Genomic DNA, 19,219 nt, shown 5'->3' on the forward strand with positions numbered 1-19,219 from the left:
AGCTGACGCCGGCACTGGCTCTAGGAGCCGGAGCGGGGCAGCACCGCCCCTCACGCCGCCGCCGCCGCCGCCGCTGCCGCCTCCTCCTCCCCTTCGCCCTCCCACTCCCACCCCCAGCCAAGGCCTGCTGACCGCGCCGAGCGCCGAGCTGGACTGACCACGGCAGCCCGGAGACAAGAGGAGGAAGCAGCCGGCCCGCCCCTGGAAACACGCTCTCGCCGCTACTGGGGGTATTGAATTGAGGCGCCGCGGCTGCGGGAGGCGAGAAGGAAGGAGGAGCCGCCGCGCGAGTGAGACCCGGACAGAGCCGGAGAAACCGACATCGAGAAGGAAACGGGAGAAGGATGTCTCACCGAGCAGCCGGTGCCCAGATCAGCCCGTGACTCGTAACAGCGTCGGGCCTCAGACCCCGGTGCGGACCCGGACTTTGTCTTTGGGGGCCGGTGCTCTGCCCTTCCTGGTTTCCGGCAAGATCGCAGAGGAGCCGCCGTGCTACTCTGCTCTCCAGCCTTCCTCACCATGTCCAAGATGCCGGCCAAGAAGAAGAGCTGCTTCCAGATAACCAGTGTCACCACGGCCCAGGTGGCCACTAGCATCACTGAGGACACTGAGAGCCTGGACGACCCAGACGAGTCACGCACAGAGGACGTCTCCTCCGAGATATTCGACGTTTCTCGGGCCACGGATTACGGGCCCGAGGAAGTCTGCGAGCGCAGCTCCTCCGAAGAGACGCTCAACAATGTTGGGGATGCGGAGACCCCTGGGACCGTCTCCCCCAACCTCCTCCTGGACGGGCAGCTGGCGGCCGCGGCGACCGCTCCCGCTAACGGAGGAGGAGCCCTTTCGACCCGGAGCGTGGCTGGGGTGCTGGCCAGTACCCTGGCATCGGCCGCCACCTCGGCCCACTCTTCGGGGGCCCCCGGCGTGCCCCCTGTCGCAGGCCCCTCCGCCGGGCCGGGGACTGCCGCCCCATCGCAGCCCCCTACCACTTGTAGCTCCCGTTTTCGCGTGATCAAGCTGGACCACGGCAGCGGGGAGCCTTACAGACGCGGCCGATGGACGTGTATGGAATACTATGAGCGGGATTCCGATAGCAGTGTCCTGACTCGGTCCGGGGATTGCATTAGGCACAGCAATACTTTTGACCAGACTGCGGAGCGGGACAGCGGCCTGGGCGCCACCGGAGGATCGGTGGTGGTGGTGGTGGCCTCCATGCCTGGGGCGCACGGGCCCGACTCGGGAACTGACAGTTCCTTGACTGCTGTGTCACAGCTACCCCCGTCGGAGAAAATGAGCCAACCCGCCCCGGCCCCGCCGCAGAGTTTTGGCGTTGGGCAGCCGCAGCCGCAGCCGCAGCCGCCGCCCGTAGGTGGGGCTGTCGCTCCAAGCTCGGCTCCGCTGCCGCCGTTCCCGGGAGCCGCTGCCGGGCTGCCGCAGATGATGGCAGCCCCGCCGCCCAGCCAGCCCCAGGGCGCTGGGCACGGAACCGTGCCCCTGGGGCCCAACGGACAGGGCCTGCCGCTGACGAATGTAACCCTGGCGCAGCCCGGCCTGGCCCTGCCTCCGCAGCCCGGCCCGGCGGTCGGCGCTGCTGCCGCGCAGCCGTCCCAGCAGTTCGCATATCCTCAGGCTCATATTCCGCCGGGCCATCTGCTGCCCGTGCAGCCCGCCGGCCAAAGTGAGTACCTGCAGCCCCACGTGGCCGGCCTGCAGCCGCCCAGCCCAGCGCAGCCCTCGACAGCGGGCGCCGGAGCGAGCCCCGCCGCGGCGGCCAGCCTCCCGGTGGGCACCGGCCAGAACGCCGCCTCCTCGAGCGTGCAGCTGATGGGCGCGCCTTCCCTGCCGGGTGAAGCCGTGGCCCCGGGGCCCGGCCCCGTGCAGGGCGCAGGGGCCGCGCCGGGTCTACCGGCCACAGTGCCCCCGGCTGTAGTGGGAGGCGCGGTGCCCTCAGGCCTGGTTCCCTCCGGGCAGCCGCTGCCAGCGCCTCCGCCGCAGATGGGTGGCAGCGGCACTCCGTCGGCCGCACTTGGAGCCCCTCACGCCGTGGTGCCCGGAGTTCCAAACGTGCCTGCAGCCGCTCCGGCTCCCAGCGTGCCTAGTGTGTCTACCACTTCTGTTACTATGCCAAATGTACCGGCGCCCTTGGCCCAGACGCAGCAGCTGAGCAGCCATCCGCCGGTTAGCAGGAGCGGCAGCATCATTCAGCACGTGGGGCTCCCCTTAGCGCCAGGCACCGCCAGTGCGCCGACGAGTCTCCCGCAGTCTGATCTAAGCCAGTTTCAGACTCAGACCCAGCCTTTGGTCGGGCAAGTTGACGATACTAGAAGAAAATCAGAACCCCTACCTCAACCACCACTCTCTCTCATTGCTGAAAATAAGCCTGTTGTGAAGCCTCCTGTTGCAGATGCCCTGGCAAACCCCCTTCAATTAACACCTATGAACAGTCTGGCCACCTCTGTATTCAGCATAGCTATTCCTGTTGATGGTGATGAAGACAGGTATGGAAATCTTATTTGAAATGTTTGATGAGAATGCTTGACCAAACGTTGCAGTTTAGGATGCAGCTGTGGGAGATCTTTTTTCGGTTTGAGGCAGTTAACATTTCTAAATATAAAAACTAGTTTGTGTTCAGTAAAATTGATTTATCGCTCTTCAAAAGCCATTGTAAAAAAGGTGTGTAAGGAGAAAATTAGTCTTGTCACAGTTGTTTAGAAGCAGTAAAGTGGATAGGAATGTAACATTTATTCAAAAGGGTGGATTTTAGTTTAATGCTCTCAGTTTAGCGGTGGTAGGTTGTAGGTTATGCCCGGTAGGATTGTCCCTTTCTTAGACGTCAATCGCACTTAAACACTTAATGGTAGAGTGTTTTGTCAGTGTGAGTTTTGAGACTGAGACGTAAAATTAGTTAGACATTTACCATTCTGAAAAACCAAAAGGCCCTCCAGTAGAGAAAGAACCATGTAAGGTGTGTCCTCCAGTGTATCTGGAAAGGCTGGAAAAATAATGGTGAAATGTCAAATCCAGCTTCCGAAGATGGTATCTTGGTTCAGCCCTTTAATAGCAGAGGATAGAAGGTCAGGAGGCTTCTCAGTGACTTAAGATGCTTTTTTTTTTTTTTTTTTTTTTTTTAGCAAAGAGCATAGTAGAAAGATGTTCTTATCTTCCATTAATCTTTTTACTCTAGGAAAGGGAAGTATGAGACTCTGGTAGTAGTGAAAGCGGTAGTTCTTGAAATTAGGGTAATTTTATAGTAAAAGTCTAAATGTCAACAATTGCTTCCTCTGTTTAAGGGATGCTTTTAAAAATAGTTTAAGGGAAAATTGGTGTGTGCCATACCAATTCTACTACAGTTGATGTTTGGTTATGGTTTAATGAGGATTTCAGGTGGTTTTGAGGAAATGTCACATGAAAATTTGACATAATATTTGTAATGCAAATTTTTAAAAACTGACTTGTTGCCAAAAATTACATTTAAAAATTACAGAGAAATTTTCAGGTACTTTACAGTTAGAAATTTATTTGCTCAGGTTTTGTTTTGAGAGAGGCTAATTTTAGATGTGTTAAAAGATCAGAACTATTTTTATAAGTTTCTAGAATAATTAGTATGTAGAATACAGTGAGACCTGTTAAAGCTTTTTCTTCCTATTTTCTTCTTAGTTCCTTCACATTCTTTTCATTTCTAACTAGCCTTGTGTTTTTGTTATACTTCTGTTGGTTTGAAAAATGCTCACTGAAATTCATCTTCTCTGCTTTTTGTAATTCAAAGTTCATCTTTTTTTGTAGGTGACTCGCTTGTGGGGAGTCTTTCTTCCTTTTGAGAACTTTTAGAGAATACCACGTGTTCATAAGTGACCTCAGCTAGCTAGTCATTGAGAAATTTTATCCATATGGGACTACCAAGTAAAGACATTGATTGCAACAAGCCACTCAGAAGAATCCCTTTTTACATTTGCTGCCATATTTCACTTTTCACATGTAGGGGCACCCCTGAAATGCAGATTGAATTTATTTGTTCACTTTTGGTAATAGTTAACAGGCATCTTCCCTTTGCTAGCTCTCAGGAGCCATTTTTTTCTGATGGGTTGGTAAATAACCATTTGCTTACCTCTCTGTTCCTGTTGTACACTGCCCACATATCTCTCCAAGAAATTATGACTAGTTTTTCAACCCCTCTCCACCCCCAAAACACATGCACACCTATGAATGAAGAATGTATTTTCCCTCCTCTTCACATCTCTCAATATAAAGCATTTCTTATTACATTCCCTAGAACTTGAATGGGATAATACAGAATGAAGCAGAGAGCTCTGTTGATAAATGGAAACTCTGAGCTGTATTTAGGGTATGACCTCAAAGATGCATTTATTTCTTCTCTCACTTTTTTTTAAAAGAGTTGATAACTTCAAGAATCTCATTTTCAAACATGAACTACTGCTGTATTAGTGTTCTTATCAATTGCAGCAGTTAATCCAGTGAGGGGTTTTGATGTGTGTATAGTCCCATTTTAAATGTGGCACTTCCCTCCCCAACCCAGTCTTTTAAAGTTTGCATTGCTGATCAAATGTGCATTTCTAATTTTTGTTATAGTCTTTCATTGCTTTCTAATTTAACATGCTGAAGTTTCCAAGATGTAATCTTCTACACATTTGACTATTTTGTCACTGGATCAACACACCTGGTGAAGGAATAAATCCATTAAATAGGAATAGTTTTTTTTTTTAATTTGTTTTTTTAATGGAAAGCCTTTGTAAAAGACAAGGCATTTTAAAATTGTATGCTTGAAATTAAATAACAGTTTTTTCCAGGCGTTCAAGTACCGAGATGAGTACTTTGAGGAGACAGTGGGAATAAAATTGTAATTTTAGTGTGATTTTAGGTTGCCTTCTTGAATTAAAATCTTTGTACAGTTTTATTTTGCAGTCATTCATAGGTAAATTAAAACTAATTGTTGAGGTCTTGAGTAATTATGACAAATTTCAGATCCTTAGAAGATATTTGTAAAAAAAAAAGATGTGTTTGTCTTTTAAAAAATTGGTATCTTGTAATTGCAGTTCCATTACTTAATACAGGGATCTGTATTGGTTCATTTTGACACCACTTATTTTAAAGAATCAGACCTGGTATACTATCATACTTTCAAAAAGGTTGTATACGCAAAGTAAGAAGAGTCTTGGGTCCTTGGTTAACATTGCTTATGGAACCTGTATTATTAATTACCAGAAAGTTTATATATATATACATATATACATATATATATATATATGTATATATATATATATGTATATATGTATATATATATATATAATTCTAGCTTATGGTCAGTTATTGAGATTCTTCAGATTGATTTTTTTGTAAACTGGAGGATACAATAATGGTTGAAAATACAGTACATAAAAAAGGCATAAATACTTTTATAGTGAACATTAGAAAATTTGTTAAACTATCTACACACTTAACATATTTCTTTTTGGTAAATGGAGGGAAGTGCAAAATGTTACTGGCCCATTTGGAAAAAGAACACTGTACAGATCGTTTTCTATAGATAGCTGACCAATGTGAACTCTCTAGGCCACATTCCAGGAACTCTTATGAATGGCTGCAATTGTGAACTGTCAACTGCAACCAAAAGACTGTTGAAAACCTGATTGTAAGGATCTTTTAGTGGCAAATATCTTTTATTTTGTTAATAGTTTTATTTGTGTGGTTTTCTAATGAACATTGATAAAATATTATAAATTGTGAATGTTAAGTGGTGTGTTCTGGTATGTGCTATAAAACACAAATTTTGTTTGTACAGTTATATCTACATATAGAGATATACGTATGAAATATATATACATACACTTTTTTAATGAAGGTTTTTTTTACTTGACATTGAGAGAAGATTATGTAAAATGTGTATCAGGAGCCAGAACTATGCCTCTTACCTTGGTTTAAAATCTATAGGTAATTTCTTAGAGCTCTGAAAAGTCTTACTGCATTTAGTCTTTAGAAATGAAAGCTCTCTCCTTGAATCTATTTCTTTGGAGCTTATTGTTCTTTAGATATTAAATCGTGGAGGTAATTTTCCCTTGCAGCTTTACAGTTGATGTTTAAATCACACTAGATATCATCTTATGCCTACTGAAGTAATCTTACCAAGGATTTTGTAATCAAAGTGTAGTATCCTCTGTATGAGTGACATCATTATTTAGTATAAAAACTGATATTGATTCATTCATCATAATGCCATGCTGATATGCTTTAGTGATAAACCTGGCTCTGAGTTAAGGAACTTACAGATTTCCAGAATAGCTGATGGTCCAAAACTGCCTGAAACTCCCCAAACCAGGAGTTGTTTCGGTAGGAATATGGCATTTTTTATTCACAGTGACACTCATGTTGTTTAAAATTTTGTGTGAACTAAATTGTATAGCTGAACATTGGTTAAATCTTAAGAAAACATAGGGCTTTTATGTGTGTGAATAAGACACACTCCAAGTGACTATTTTAGTAACACTTTTTTTTTTTTTTGTAAGAGATGGAGGGTATCTTGAACTAAATTTAAATTGCCTTTATGAGAAATCTTTTTCTTTTTTTTTTTTTTTAAAGGTAGGGTATATATGTTTTCTCCTTTCTGAGAACAAATGTAATATCAATCCATTTGTTCTTCAGAAATTCTGATAGCACTAATTTGGAAATCATAAAACATGAAACTGGATTTATAGATCTGGTACTTGCTGATTTGGAAAGGGGGTCTTTGTCATACCAAAGGATGTTAAAAGCAGTCATGCTCTCTAGAGTCCTCAAGTGACAAAGAACAGCCCTGCCAATCAGAAGGTAAAGAAACCAGAATGCAGTCTCTTCTCTGAGGAATGGTTGATAGAGGAGTATAAAGGGATCTTGACTTTTCTTTTCTGAAATGGTAGAAGCTGGGGGATTGTGGGAGTAGAGCGTAATGGCAGATAACCAGGGCAAAAGGAAATATAGTGAAATGATGTGAAATATGGTCTCAGAAGGAACAGAAACACTTGTTACTAGTGAGGTACAGTGGTCCAGTTCCTTCTTTTAATAATTGTTTTAAGCCAGTATGTATTTCCTTTTCCAAACAGATATTGTTTATCTCTTGATTGCATTACTCTTCACAAGAGAAGCTTTGCTAAAACAGATGTCTGGGTAAAGTAGCCTGAATGATTTTGTTTTCTAAGTAATTTTTTATTAATAAGAGCAGATTTTTAATGAGAAATCTTAATTGTTGACAGTATTTAAAAGGTATGTGTAGCATAATTCCTGAATTGGAATAAATCCTTGAAATTTGTTTATTCTCCCCCACCCCCCTTATTTTTTTAGGTCTGCACCGGAAGCCTATGGAGGTTCCCAGGCTGGGGGTCAAATCAGAGCTGTAGCTGCCAGCCTATGCCACAGCCACAGCAGCACCAGATCCTTAACCCACTGATGAAGGCCAGGATCAAACCTGCATGCTCATGGATGCTAGTCAGATTTGTTTCAGCTGAGCCACAATGGGAACTCCAAGTTTGTTTTTCTTTAGACTAAACTAGTGGACTTGGTAATTGAGGCTGTTCTTTTAGGTGATGTAATGTGAATTATTGCATCAACAAAGAATGTGTATAGATGAATCATTGATATAATTTAGGTTTTTCCCAAAGCAATTCTTAAACATACTACATTACTCGATATTTGTTATACTCTTAATCTGGCATTGCTTAGGGCAAAAATTGGGACTCTGTAAAGATTTAGGAGCAATAACCAATGTATTATTCTTATACATCATTGCATGACTTATGAAATATATTTTAATGTATACACTTGAAATTTGGCTGGTAATATTAAAGGTATACTGAGTATCTGCTTTACCTCTAAAAAGTATGCATAATTTCTACTTTTAAAATCAGGTGAATTTCATCTGTGCTACTCTGGATTGCTTACCTCTCAAATTTAAAGCCCAAACTCAATTTAAAGTATTTAGTTTTGTATCTTTGTACCCAAGCTACCTTTTGTTAAAAAGAATGCACTCACATTCTTTAAGTTGTACATTTATATTTGATGGTAAAGTGAAAACTCCACAGATCATGGAGTTAATAATTTTAATAGGGTTCACCAGGACATAGACAGTAAATGTCTTGATAGATTGTACTCATCAGAGCAGGCAAGACAAATAAGTGACGTCTGAATGTTAAATTACTTAAAGCCTCCTTTCCCATAGGCTCTCACTAAAATTTGACTAAAGAATATTGAGAGAGAAACTGTAATTTGTCAATTATTATAAGTAATGCTGGTGTGTTTTAAATGATATTTGTAATGCTTTATGCTGTCCACCTTCATTATTACACAAGTAAATTGTTTAATCTGTGCATGAAGGAGACACAAAGCAAAGTTTAAGGCCAACTGGTTTCTGAAGTAGAATTAGAATTCTGTTTACTAACTGAATTCTAATTACCCCATTTTTGTTAGTTAAACCAAAGCAAATCTTTGTTATATGGTTGACCTAGCCTTTGAAAACAAAAGCAGAAACAAAAAGAGAGGGCCCTTGATCAGCTTAATCAGTAGTGTGTTTAATTACATACTATAGCATGTATGAGTGACACTACAGACAGTGGAGTCAGACATGCCTGGGCTGAAATTCAGCTGTGCCACATATTTGAGGCATTTGACCTTGCACTAGTTATTTAGCCCTCTAACTAAGCCTTGTTTCCCCATGAGAAGAATGGGGATAATACCTACCTTGGAGAGTTTGAGAGGATTAAGTGAGGTATGTAAGTGATTTGTGAACAATCCATACATACCTAAGACAGTATTATGGCAAGCATGCATAACAGAAACATCAGTGTCTTGGTGTCTAAACTGTTTCCCAGATCATCCTTTGACATTGCTACAAATCATACCAAGAGTCTTCAGTTTTGATCTAAATGTGTACTTACACAACATGGTTGTGATCAAAGAAAAGGAGGCATTGTTTCAGGCCAGAAAAGTCATGATGTAGTAAGTGGTATAGCAAATTGTGTTTTAACCCTGGCCTTTCCACTGCTTGGCTGATTTCTTTGGTCAGGTCATTTAACTTTGTTGATTTTTCCTCATTGGTAAAATTAGAATTTTAGTCTTTGGTTGAATTTTAAGATTTCCTAAGTATAAGTCCATATATAGACATGTTTCAAGAGAGATCTGCCAACTTAAACTTTTCCCTGTCAAACCCCAGGCTATTATGTGGCCCAAAAAAAAAAAAAAAGGAGTTCACATATACTCCTTAAGTAGGTCGAATGCCCAGGAAAGCATTTAAAGTGGCAGTATGTCAATCATTCAATTTTGTGCTCTCTGAGTAGTAAGACCATCCTGCCCTCCAGGATGTCAAGCTATATGAAACTAATTATCATTTGTACACTTTGTTATACATTAGAGGCTGCAGTGGGATAAATTTAAGGTTCTAGTGGAAACAAATTTAGGACATTAAGTCAGATTGGTATAGCGAGGAAGTTGGCTGATTTCTGTTTAAAATTAATTTTCTGAATAGGTAATAAATATACTTAGATCAAAATTCAAAATATATGAGTATAAATTGAAAGCCTCTCTGCCACGTCTATCCTCTAGACACCCAGTTTATGTCCTCAGAAGCAACCCATTATTACTTTTGTATGCTTCTGAAGCTAACTCTTCTGAAGCATACTCTTCAGAAGCAGAGTCTTTTAAAAGAGTCACTGATGAAAGAAGAGGGTGATTGTCTAAGTAGAAGGAGAAGGCAGTTTTGTGTAAAAAAAAAAAAATGTAGAAGAGTGAGATTATATCAGATTTGGAGCATGTTGTGATAATTTGGTAGTAACCAGAGTAAAGGGCTTAAATGTGAAGGAAAGAAATTGAGGTTTTTGTCATTTAAGTTTATGGTTGCTGTTAAAGGTGTTTCTTGTAGCTTTTTTTGTTAAAATAGTATGTATCTTGGAACCATTTTAGTACCCTTTTCAGCGACTTATATTTTTAATTAAAATCTTATGATAAAATTGTGTATAAGGAAGTCCTAGGAGAGCTCTGAGACCCAGAGGTGGAATTCTCATCCAATGGAATGTACTAAATAGTTTGGTATACCTGGCTCTAAGTATTATATGCCTCAGTATTACCTTAATAATGATGAAATACTTGGTATATGTTAAGATACTCTAACAGAAGTTGATTTTGTACAGCATAATTTAGAAACTATAATTCTATATTAAACACAGACCAGGCTTAATTGTTTTAGACCCTATGTTTATGTAATCTCATTTATCTTTTCAGCAAAGGTAATGAGTGTTTTTCTCCCCTTTTTTATGGATCAAGGAAACTTGAGGCTCTCAGGATGGGAGTCACTCAAAGCATAGGGTCAGATTTAGGCCTCTGACTCTGAAGCCAGAGCTCTTGAATATTCCCATAGTTAGTTTTGTTTTATTATTTTGCTGACTATAAGATGGAGGAAGAGAATGCTACTGTAGCCACTGATTTGTAGTTGTTACCTTTTACCTAAAGGATATAAAATCCGTAGATGATAATGTTGGATGGCCCTTGCACCTCTGCTTATTGTTTATCTTTGGTTTCTATTTAGAGATACCTGAAGTTGCATTTTGACATGAGAGAAGAAAAAGGTATTTGCTGAATTCAGGGCTCATGTACTTCATCCCTTAAGCTTCGTTTTGAAGTATGATATATGCATATGTTTTCCCTTCCTATTATAGTTACCCTACAAAGATAGTGTCTTAGTTTAGCAGATAGACATTCGTCACATTTAAATTACTTTCTCATGTACCACTTTCATGTACTTGGTAGTTAACATGACAGACTAGTCAGAAAACAGCATTTTCCTTTAGGTGGCTAAAATCGAGAATACACCACAGCTCAGTCTTCTAAGAAGTGCTTCATTGGTTTTGTATTTAGATTAGTAGTTTACATTGACATCAAATATGTTGTTAGAAAACTGGTTTCAAATTATATTTATTGAGCAGAAGAGAATTTGACCAAAGCTGCATAAAATTCAATATTTCTTTCTAATTTTTAATATGTTGGTTGTTTTTTGGTGCCTTCAGATTTCCTAGTCTTTAAACTTGAAATGATCCCCATTAACAGTGTTTTCCTTGGACTCTTAATTTCCTCAGTTTTATGCCTTTCCAAAAGAGAAGTCTTTGATTATTAAGCCCTTCAGTATTTACAAATGCTCTTTTGAAGTTCTTGACCAACCAAGTTTCACAGACTTGGCTCCTTTAATCACTAAATGGTAATCAGTGTTTTAAGAATAATTGTTGCTATTTGCTAAAAAATCTCCCAGTTTATGGATAACATCCCAGCTTAAGTGTCCAGAAACCAAAAATTTCATATCTTTATAATAAGGCTATCTAAATGTTTATCCTTGGAATCTCAACTATTTAAAAAATTCTATCGTACATAGATTTTATAACTGCATATGGCTTCTTCATTTTGAATATATATGTAAAAAGAGATTTTTAACTGCCAGCTTTTGCAGTCTAAGTGTATTTGCTGACATGTTCTAGAGACTTTAGGTCCATTTATAGTGTTTTACTTCACAGATTTTTTTTTTCGCCCCCAAGATACATGACTAACTGCAAATATGTTCTTTTTTCACTTCTACATTTGACTTATGAGAATCATTTCATTATTAGAATCTATGCTGTAACAATACTGAATTTCATGACTTAAAGTCATATGACTTTATTTAAAACCAATTATTTGGCATATGAATTTGATTTGAGTTAAATACATATGTATATACCCAGTGGTAACGAACCTAACTATATTTTTCAAAAAATCAAGGAATCCGAGGTTCTTTTAAAGAATATCACCCTTAAGGAGTTCTCTTGTGGCACAGTGGGGTAAGGATCCAGCATTGTCACAACATAGCCTAGGTCACTGCTGTAGCATGGGTTAAGTTGCTGACCCCAGAACTTTCATATGTCATAGATGCAGCAAAAAAAAAAAAAAAAAAAAAAAGAAAGAATATCACCCTTAAAAATATCTTGTAAATATTCTTTAATGAATTTTAAATTCCAAACTTGCAATATAACTTCCAAATTTACTCTTTGTTATTCTCTTGTATTTGCTACCTTCCTCTTTGAGTCACCCTGTTTATTTTAAACCCAAGGTCTCCAAACAAATTTGTGTAAACAGCAAACTTGTTCCCATATGGTCTTGGGTGAGTCTGATAAAAATAAATAATAAATAAATAAGCCAAATTGAGTTTTCAGGAGTTCCCGTCGTGGCTCAGTGGTTGACGGATCCAACTGGGAACCATGAGGTTGCGGGTTCGTTCCCTGGCCTTGCTCAGTGGGTTAAAGATCCAGCGTTGTCATGAGCTGTGGTGTAGGTTGCAGATGAGGCTCAGATCCCGAGTTGCTGTGGCTCAGGCGTAGGCCAGCAGCTACAGCTCCGATTATACCCCTAGCCTGGGAGCAGCCCTAGAAATGGCAAAAAAGACCAAAAAAAAAAAAAATTGAATTTTCAGTTGGTTTAATTGGCTTTCATTTAATGTAGTAGACTGATTTTCTAAGTACAGTGAATAAAGGGGGCCTGACCAGTACATCTTGAGAGGATACAAACTGTTAAATAAGCAATAGTTAGCAACTCGTTAATTCTTGGTATTAGTAGGTCCCGTCAGTGTCTTTGATTGCCTTAGACCTAATCAACAGAAAAATTGAGAAGCAATTAAAGAATAGAAAGGAGTTGAAGTAGGGAAGGAAAAAAGTACACATACTGAAGATTCTTAATTAATCAAACAGTTGTTTTGGTGGCACACTGGCATCTATTATCTATCTGCCTTTCCCAGTTCTAGATCTTCTAAAAGGTACTCTACTGGTTCAAATTAAGAATGCCTTCTAGAAAATATTTTTTAAAAAATTCAATAGGAGTTCCCATTGTGGCTCAGTGGTAACAAACCTGACTATATCCATGAGGATGTGGGTTCGATCCCTGGCCTCCCTCAGTGGGTTAAGGATCCAGCATTACCAAGGATGTGTCCCTAAAAAGACAAAAAAATAATTTTCTTCTCTAAAAAAGGATAGTATATCTTAATCTGAGTTTTGAAATCATGGAACTCTATTGAGTGAGTGTTTTGTTTGATGATCATTGATGCATAATTGACATTCCAATAGAACTTGGAAATTAGCTTTCTTGATATACTATTAAGATATTGCAGTATCTACTACTACAATAGTATGTACTAATACAATACAGACTCTCCTAGGACACCAGTTAGGGTCTCAGACTTGCCATGTTGTATCTGAACTTCATTTTGATAAAAATAATAGCTGTCATTTATTGGGCATTGGCCGAACACCAGAAGCTTTATATATCGTCTCAGTTCTTGAACCACCCTGCAAGGCTAGATAGTAACATCACCATTTAACTGATAAAAAGACAGACCTAGAGAGATTAAAATTTAACTCTGCTGTAGCAAAGTGGTTTAAGAACATAAACTCTGGGACCAGACTGACAGTTAACTAGCTCTGTGACATGAGGCAAGTTACTTCTATCTGTGTGATGATAATAATAATAGCACCTATCTCTTAGGATGATTGTAGTATTGAGTTAATAAATGTAAAACACTTGGAATAGTGTCTGATATATTATCAGCACATATATTCTTAGCTTGCTGCTGCTGTTCTGCTGCAGTACAGGTCAAAAATTTTTAAAGCAGTGTGGCAAGTTTTTGTTAGTTCCCTAATGTACTGGGGTTGGGAGTGGGGGAGATCATGGAAATATGCTGAGGTAGAGGGGGAACTGTTAAAAAAGAGCAGGTTTGTCAAAAAGTTAATCCCATGAGAAAACACTCCTGAGATGTGCAGTGAAACAAGCATTCTGGGATCTTGCCCCATCAAGATTCTATAGTTAGGTCCCTAGGGAATGTGTCTCCAGGGAATAGTAGATGGATGGTTATTAAGGTGTTTAAGCCTTTACCCCTTAAAGGGGCACTGTACAAATCAAGAAATTAGAAAACTGCCCTCCCATTGCAACACTTTTTTTTTTTTTTGCCCTAACCTGGAGAAACTGCACATAAATAAATGAATTCCGAAAGTGGAAATTGTGTCGAGTTCAACCTATCAAAACCCTATCAAATAGATCCTATGAAGAATTTTTATACTATGAAGATATAGCTTCACTTATTTTGTGTGAATACTGTACTTGAGAACAGCTTTTTAAACTGCTAAATGTGTAGGGATTTATAAAGGCATTTGATACAGAATAATGATTAGGGTATAATCTGGTCACATTCATATGTATATAAATGTATATACACACAACTGGGTGCTAGTAAATATTTGATCTGTATTACCCCTTTCTTTTAGAACTGTGATCCTAAATTGTCGAGGTCTACTGGATTTTGTCCAGTTTTTAAATTTCTTTTGAAATGTTTTTAATCAAGCTTATGTGTTTTTATCTCTTTTTATTAATGCAGTTACACTGTATTAGAAATCTAAAATCTTCAGTCTTCCATCATTTTACTGTACTTTCTCAACCTCATTTCCATTTGATTCTTGGATCTCACAGGAATCCTTCAACTGCTTTCTACCAAGCGTTCCATTTGAACACGATTCAGGAATCAAAGAACCTCTGGGATAGGTATGAATACTTACGTATGGATGCATACATGTAAAAATGTATGCATGAATTGAATTGCTTTGCACTGTACTGGTTTCTCATTATTGAAACTGATCTTTATTATTTTAGTGGGTGGGGGAGATCACTTGGTATCTAGCATGGAACAAAGCAGCAAAATAAACCAAAAGGACAATCTATATTTTAAACAGAATATAAACCTACTTTTCTTTTTACTGCACTTGCATTTCTTTGAAGGACATATTCTGTTGGACTTGATTACATGAAATATCCACATATCCACTTGTTTATGTCTATTTAATGTTAAAATATAGTCTATAAAATAAACTACCTACAGTTATTTTAATTTTGTGCTATTTTATATGATTTTCACTAAAAGCTTTAGTGATTCAAAGCAAAATGTTATTTCATATTAGGAAATTGGAGGAGGGAAAAGACTAAGGTATCAAAGTAGTCTTTGTTTAATTCTTGGCAAGAAACTTTAACTTCAAGCTTGTTTGCTAGAATTCACTAGATCTACATTACTGTTTTATAAACCCCTAAAACAGCTTGTTTTCTCACAGAAATGTTATATAAATTATATTTTTAACTTTTTAAAATATAGAACGAAATCTTGGAGTTCATGTATGACAACAGATACTTTGGTTTATCTTTCTGCTTAATGCACATTTTAAGTAGTATATGCTCTGTTCACTTATTTTGCTGAATATTAGCACTCCATCATTCTGTATCTAGTTAATAGAAGTTGAGTGCAAACAGTGTATTTAAAATTCGCACAAACCTTTGTTAGATTCTTCTAACTGGCTGACAGTGCATTTGTTTCCTTTGGCATAGTTTGGATAACACTCATGGACACAACACCATCTCTTTCATTAGAATATATTATCTCTTAGTGCATGTACATGTCATGTTAAGACATGGTCTACATTGCCTAGAAATGATAACAGTCAATTCTTAGGCTTGACTTGCTTGTATGTGTTACTCAAATTTTCTAACAAACTGTCTTTCTGGTGATGCATCCCTTACTTAACTAAAAGTGTTTTTAAATGGTTACTTGTAGAACAAGAAGTTTTAAAATGTATAGTACTTTGTTTATAAATGCAGTTTTTAAATTATACAGCTATAGCAATATAAATTAAGATAAATGTAAATTGTGGCATGAAACAAGCATGAGAGTTCACTCATTTAAATGACGAAATAGATGAAGCCAGGGTGAGTACTTCAGGGTATACTTTATACTTTTCCCTTAGAAAAAGGAAAAATAGCACTCTAGAAGTGTAATAGAATAGTTTTTTTTGTTTTGTTTTGTTCTTTGTCTTTTTGCTATTTCTTTGGGCTGCTCCCGCGGCATATGGAGGTTCCCAGGCTAGGGGTCTAATCGGAGCTGTAGCCACCAGCTTACGCCAGAGCCACAGCAATGTGGGATCTGAGCCACGTCTGCAACCTACACCACAGCCCACGGCAACGCCGGATCGTTAACCCACTGAGCAAGGGCAGGGACCGAACCCGCAACCTCATGGTTCCTAGTCGCGGATTCGTTAACCACTGCGCCACGATGGGAACTCCTTTTTTTTTTTTAGAATAGTTTTTAGATACGTGGTAATTTATTTCAAATAACTAACTTTTCTCAGCTGCCATGACATCAATATGAATGATACCTGTTATTTTCATCAAAACAATATAGAAAAGTTTGAGCTTTATTTCTTATAATTTGGATCTGATATTAAAAGATTTCTTTTTCATTATAAAGCAGCTCATCATTTGTTACAGCTTAAATACTCCTTATATATTTTCTTTTTTTAGATACCAGAAACATTTAAGGAATCAGTATCTGTAGTTTCTGGTGGGTTGAAAATATTTTCTCTTCTCCTGGGAGTCTCTTATGTAGAACTGAAGAAATTTAACAGACACTGGTCTATAGTGTGTTAGTGCTAAAATATAATCAGGATTTATATTCTAGATTAGCCATTCTTCACTGTAAGTTGGCATGTTGGTACCAAATTGACAAGCCCAACCCAGTAGAAAGTGGTGGCTTTCTTTTAGCTTTTCACCTAGCTTAATTACTTTTAAATTGATAAGAGCAGTAGTGTCTGGCTTTATTAATAGGTTATTATCTAATAAAGTTTTGTGGGACTGTTTTTTCTTTTTCATTGCAGTTGGGTTGAAGATTTATGTGTATTAAGCTCAGAAAAACATCTCATCAAATTTCTTTGTTTTTTACTATTACAAATTTAGGGCTTTCTTAAAATTTTATTGATAATTTGGCAAATCATGTTTTTCAAAGGTGATTCTATTAAATAGAACCGTTCAGGGATTTAAGGGACTATGAATTCTATTATCTCCTTACTTTGAGGTATAAATTTCCCTATCACTGTCATTAGATACTGTATTTCAGGCTTCTATTTATGAAATCTTGGAAATCATTCTCAGTAAGGGCAGCTTTTAAGCCCTGTGCCGGTTTTTATTAAATTTGACCTAGATATCTGAAGATCCTTGGTTTTGCCTTACTTGAAAGACCGGGATATTTTTTTCCCAGGATTCTTTTAGCAGACTATCTTTTAATCAAAATATAAGTAACTAGTATACCTTTCTCACGTTGACTTAGAGCTCTCTAATGGTCTCTTTTTCTCCCTCATTTAAAATAGAATTAGCAGGTTAATGTGGCTCAGCAGTTAACGAGCATGACTAGCATCCATGAGGATGTGGGTTCTATCCCTAGCCTCGTTCTGTGGATAAGGATCCGGCGTGGCTGTGGCGTAGGCCAGCGGCTACAGCTCCAATTCGACCCCTAGCCTGAGAACCTCCATATGCTGTGGGTGTGGCCCTAAAAAGACAAAAGGGCAAAATAATAATAATAATAATAATAGAATTAGCAAATTGAGAAGCTTTCCCTTATCTACTTCTGCCTATATATAGATATTCTCTCTTTCCATTGATATCCAGTGCTTTTATTTAGTTGTACTGAAGTCAAAGCTACTCTCAAGCCTTCCTTTCCCTTTTTCTATAGATGCCATCGTTCTTTTCTCTCTTCCCATTTGTCATTTACAGATTCCTTAGGGAATCCTTCAGCTTAAACCGTCACCAAATGTAAGAACAATAGATACTGATAGCTAAAATGATACAACTTTTTCTTAGGAAGCCAAAATTATCTAAACTATTTATTACAGTGAATACTATAGCTTCCATTATTATCTCCCTGGAGATTATCTTACTCTTCAGAAAACTTTTAAGCCCTGTGGCAGTTTTTAGTGATATCCTAGCCTATTGTCATTTCAGAATAGTGACTTTAAAATTTGACCTTTTATTTTTTTTCCTCATTTTAGGGCCGAATCCGCAGCATATGGAAGCTCCCAGGCTAGGGAGTAAATCAGAGCTGCAGCTGCTGGCCTACACCACAGTACAATGATGCAGGATCCGAGCCACATCTGTGATCTACACCACAACTCACAGCAACGCCAGATCCTTAACCCACTGAGCAAGGCCAGGGATCAAACCTGCATCCTCAAAGATACTAGTTGGATTCTTGACCTGCTAGGCCACAATGGGAACTCTGTTATTTTTCTTCTTTAAAGAACAGCTTTTCAAGGGAGTTCCTCTCGTGGCTCAGTGGTTAACAAATCTGACTAGGAACCATGAGGTTGCGGGTTTGATCCCTGGCCTCGCTCAGTGGGTTAAGGATCCGGCGTTGCCTTGAGCTGTGGTATATAGGTCGAAGATGCGGCTTGGATCCCAAGTTGCTGTGGCTCTGGCGTAGGCCGGCGGCTACAGCTCCAATTAGACCCCTAGCCTGGGAACCTCCATATGCCGAGGGAGCAGCCCTAGAAAAGGCAAAAAGACAAACAAACAAACAAAAAAAGAACAGCTTTTCAAACAGTTGTTGGCATTGCATTGTTAAATTGACATAATTGGTTTAGAAACCTTTCCTGATGATCACTGGGGAGCAGCAGACTCTCATTGGGAGTTGTTTGTCTAAAAAAGGTAAGGGTAAGAATTTATAACAAACATTTTTTACTCTCTTGGAAATATCAGGTCAAAGGAGTACTAGAGGGAAGAAACTCTGGTAAACTAAAGGAAGAAATCGGTAGTTTGTAAGGATCTGCTCTTATTGATAAACACTTAAAAGTGTTTCTGCCTTAATGAAGAAAAGACTTAAATGCAATTAGCAAATGAGAGTAACAGTTGCTAGGTGCACCATCTCCTTGAGTCAGCCTGTCCTTCCTAATGGTTGCACCAATATTTAAAGATAAATGAATAAGGAAAGTAGTATGCATGGATTGTTAACTTAAAATGAATGTCTAAGTAAGGTTCTGGTATGTTTTTTACCAGGTACTTGATGATTTCCGTTAAATTAAGTCCATTTTTATAGTGATTATTTACTTAAGTGTCTATCTAGCTTCAAAATTATTGTATTAAAATGTTCTTGCTAAGTAATCTGAAGTATTTTATGTTAGAAAAGGCAGCCAATATTTCATAAAGTTGTTTTCTATGAGATTTCATTTTTGAAGTTAGGAGTGAATCAGAATTAAATTAGTTGCATGAAACAATTTATTTTTGTTTCACTTATTCTCCAGAAAGCTTGGATATATCATTAAAGTTTAATTTGTATCAGAAAAGGACACCATTGATTAATGCACAGCTC

The 19,219-nt window shown here is 39.0% G+C and overlaps 1 protein-coding gene across 7 annotated transcripts in view; it reads left to right on the forward strand.

Annotated features, from left to right (window-relative positions):
- The first annotated feature begins 364 nt into the window (after positions 1–364).
- The window catches only part of TSC22D2 (TSC22 domain family member 2), a 57,194-nt gene continuing 38,339 nt past the window's right edge, over positions 365–19,219 (forward strand). For 3 of the 7 annotated variants that reach the window (XM_047784568.1, XM_047784591.1, XM_047784580.1), the window contains exon 1: positions 365–2,498. In XM_047784568.1, coding sequence (XP_047640524.1) covers positions 520–2,498 — 1,979 coding nt within the window. In that variant the 5' untranslated portion in view covers positions 365–519. Of the gene's footprint in view, positions 2,499–10,561; positions 10,602–14,511; positions 14,584–19,219 lie in introns of those variants that run through there. The other 4 variants (XR_007135513.1, XM_047784558.1, XM_047784600.1 and 1 more) reach the window with 3 other exon arrangements.

This window comes from Phacochoerus africanus, chromosome 1 (assembly GCF_016906955.1).
Source record: "Phacochoerus africanus isolate WHEZ1 chromosome 1, ROS_Pafr_v1, whole genome shotgun sequence".
Lineage (NCBI taxonomy): Eukaryota > Metazoa > Chordata > Mammalia > Artiodactyla > Suidae > Phacochoerus > Phacochoerus africanus.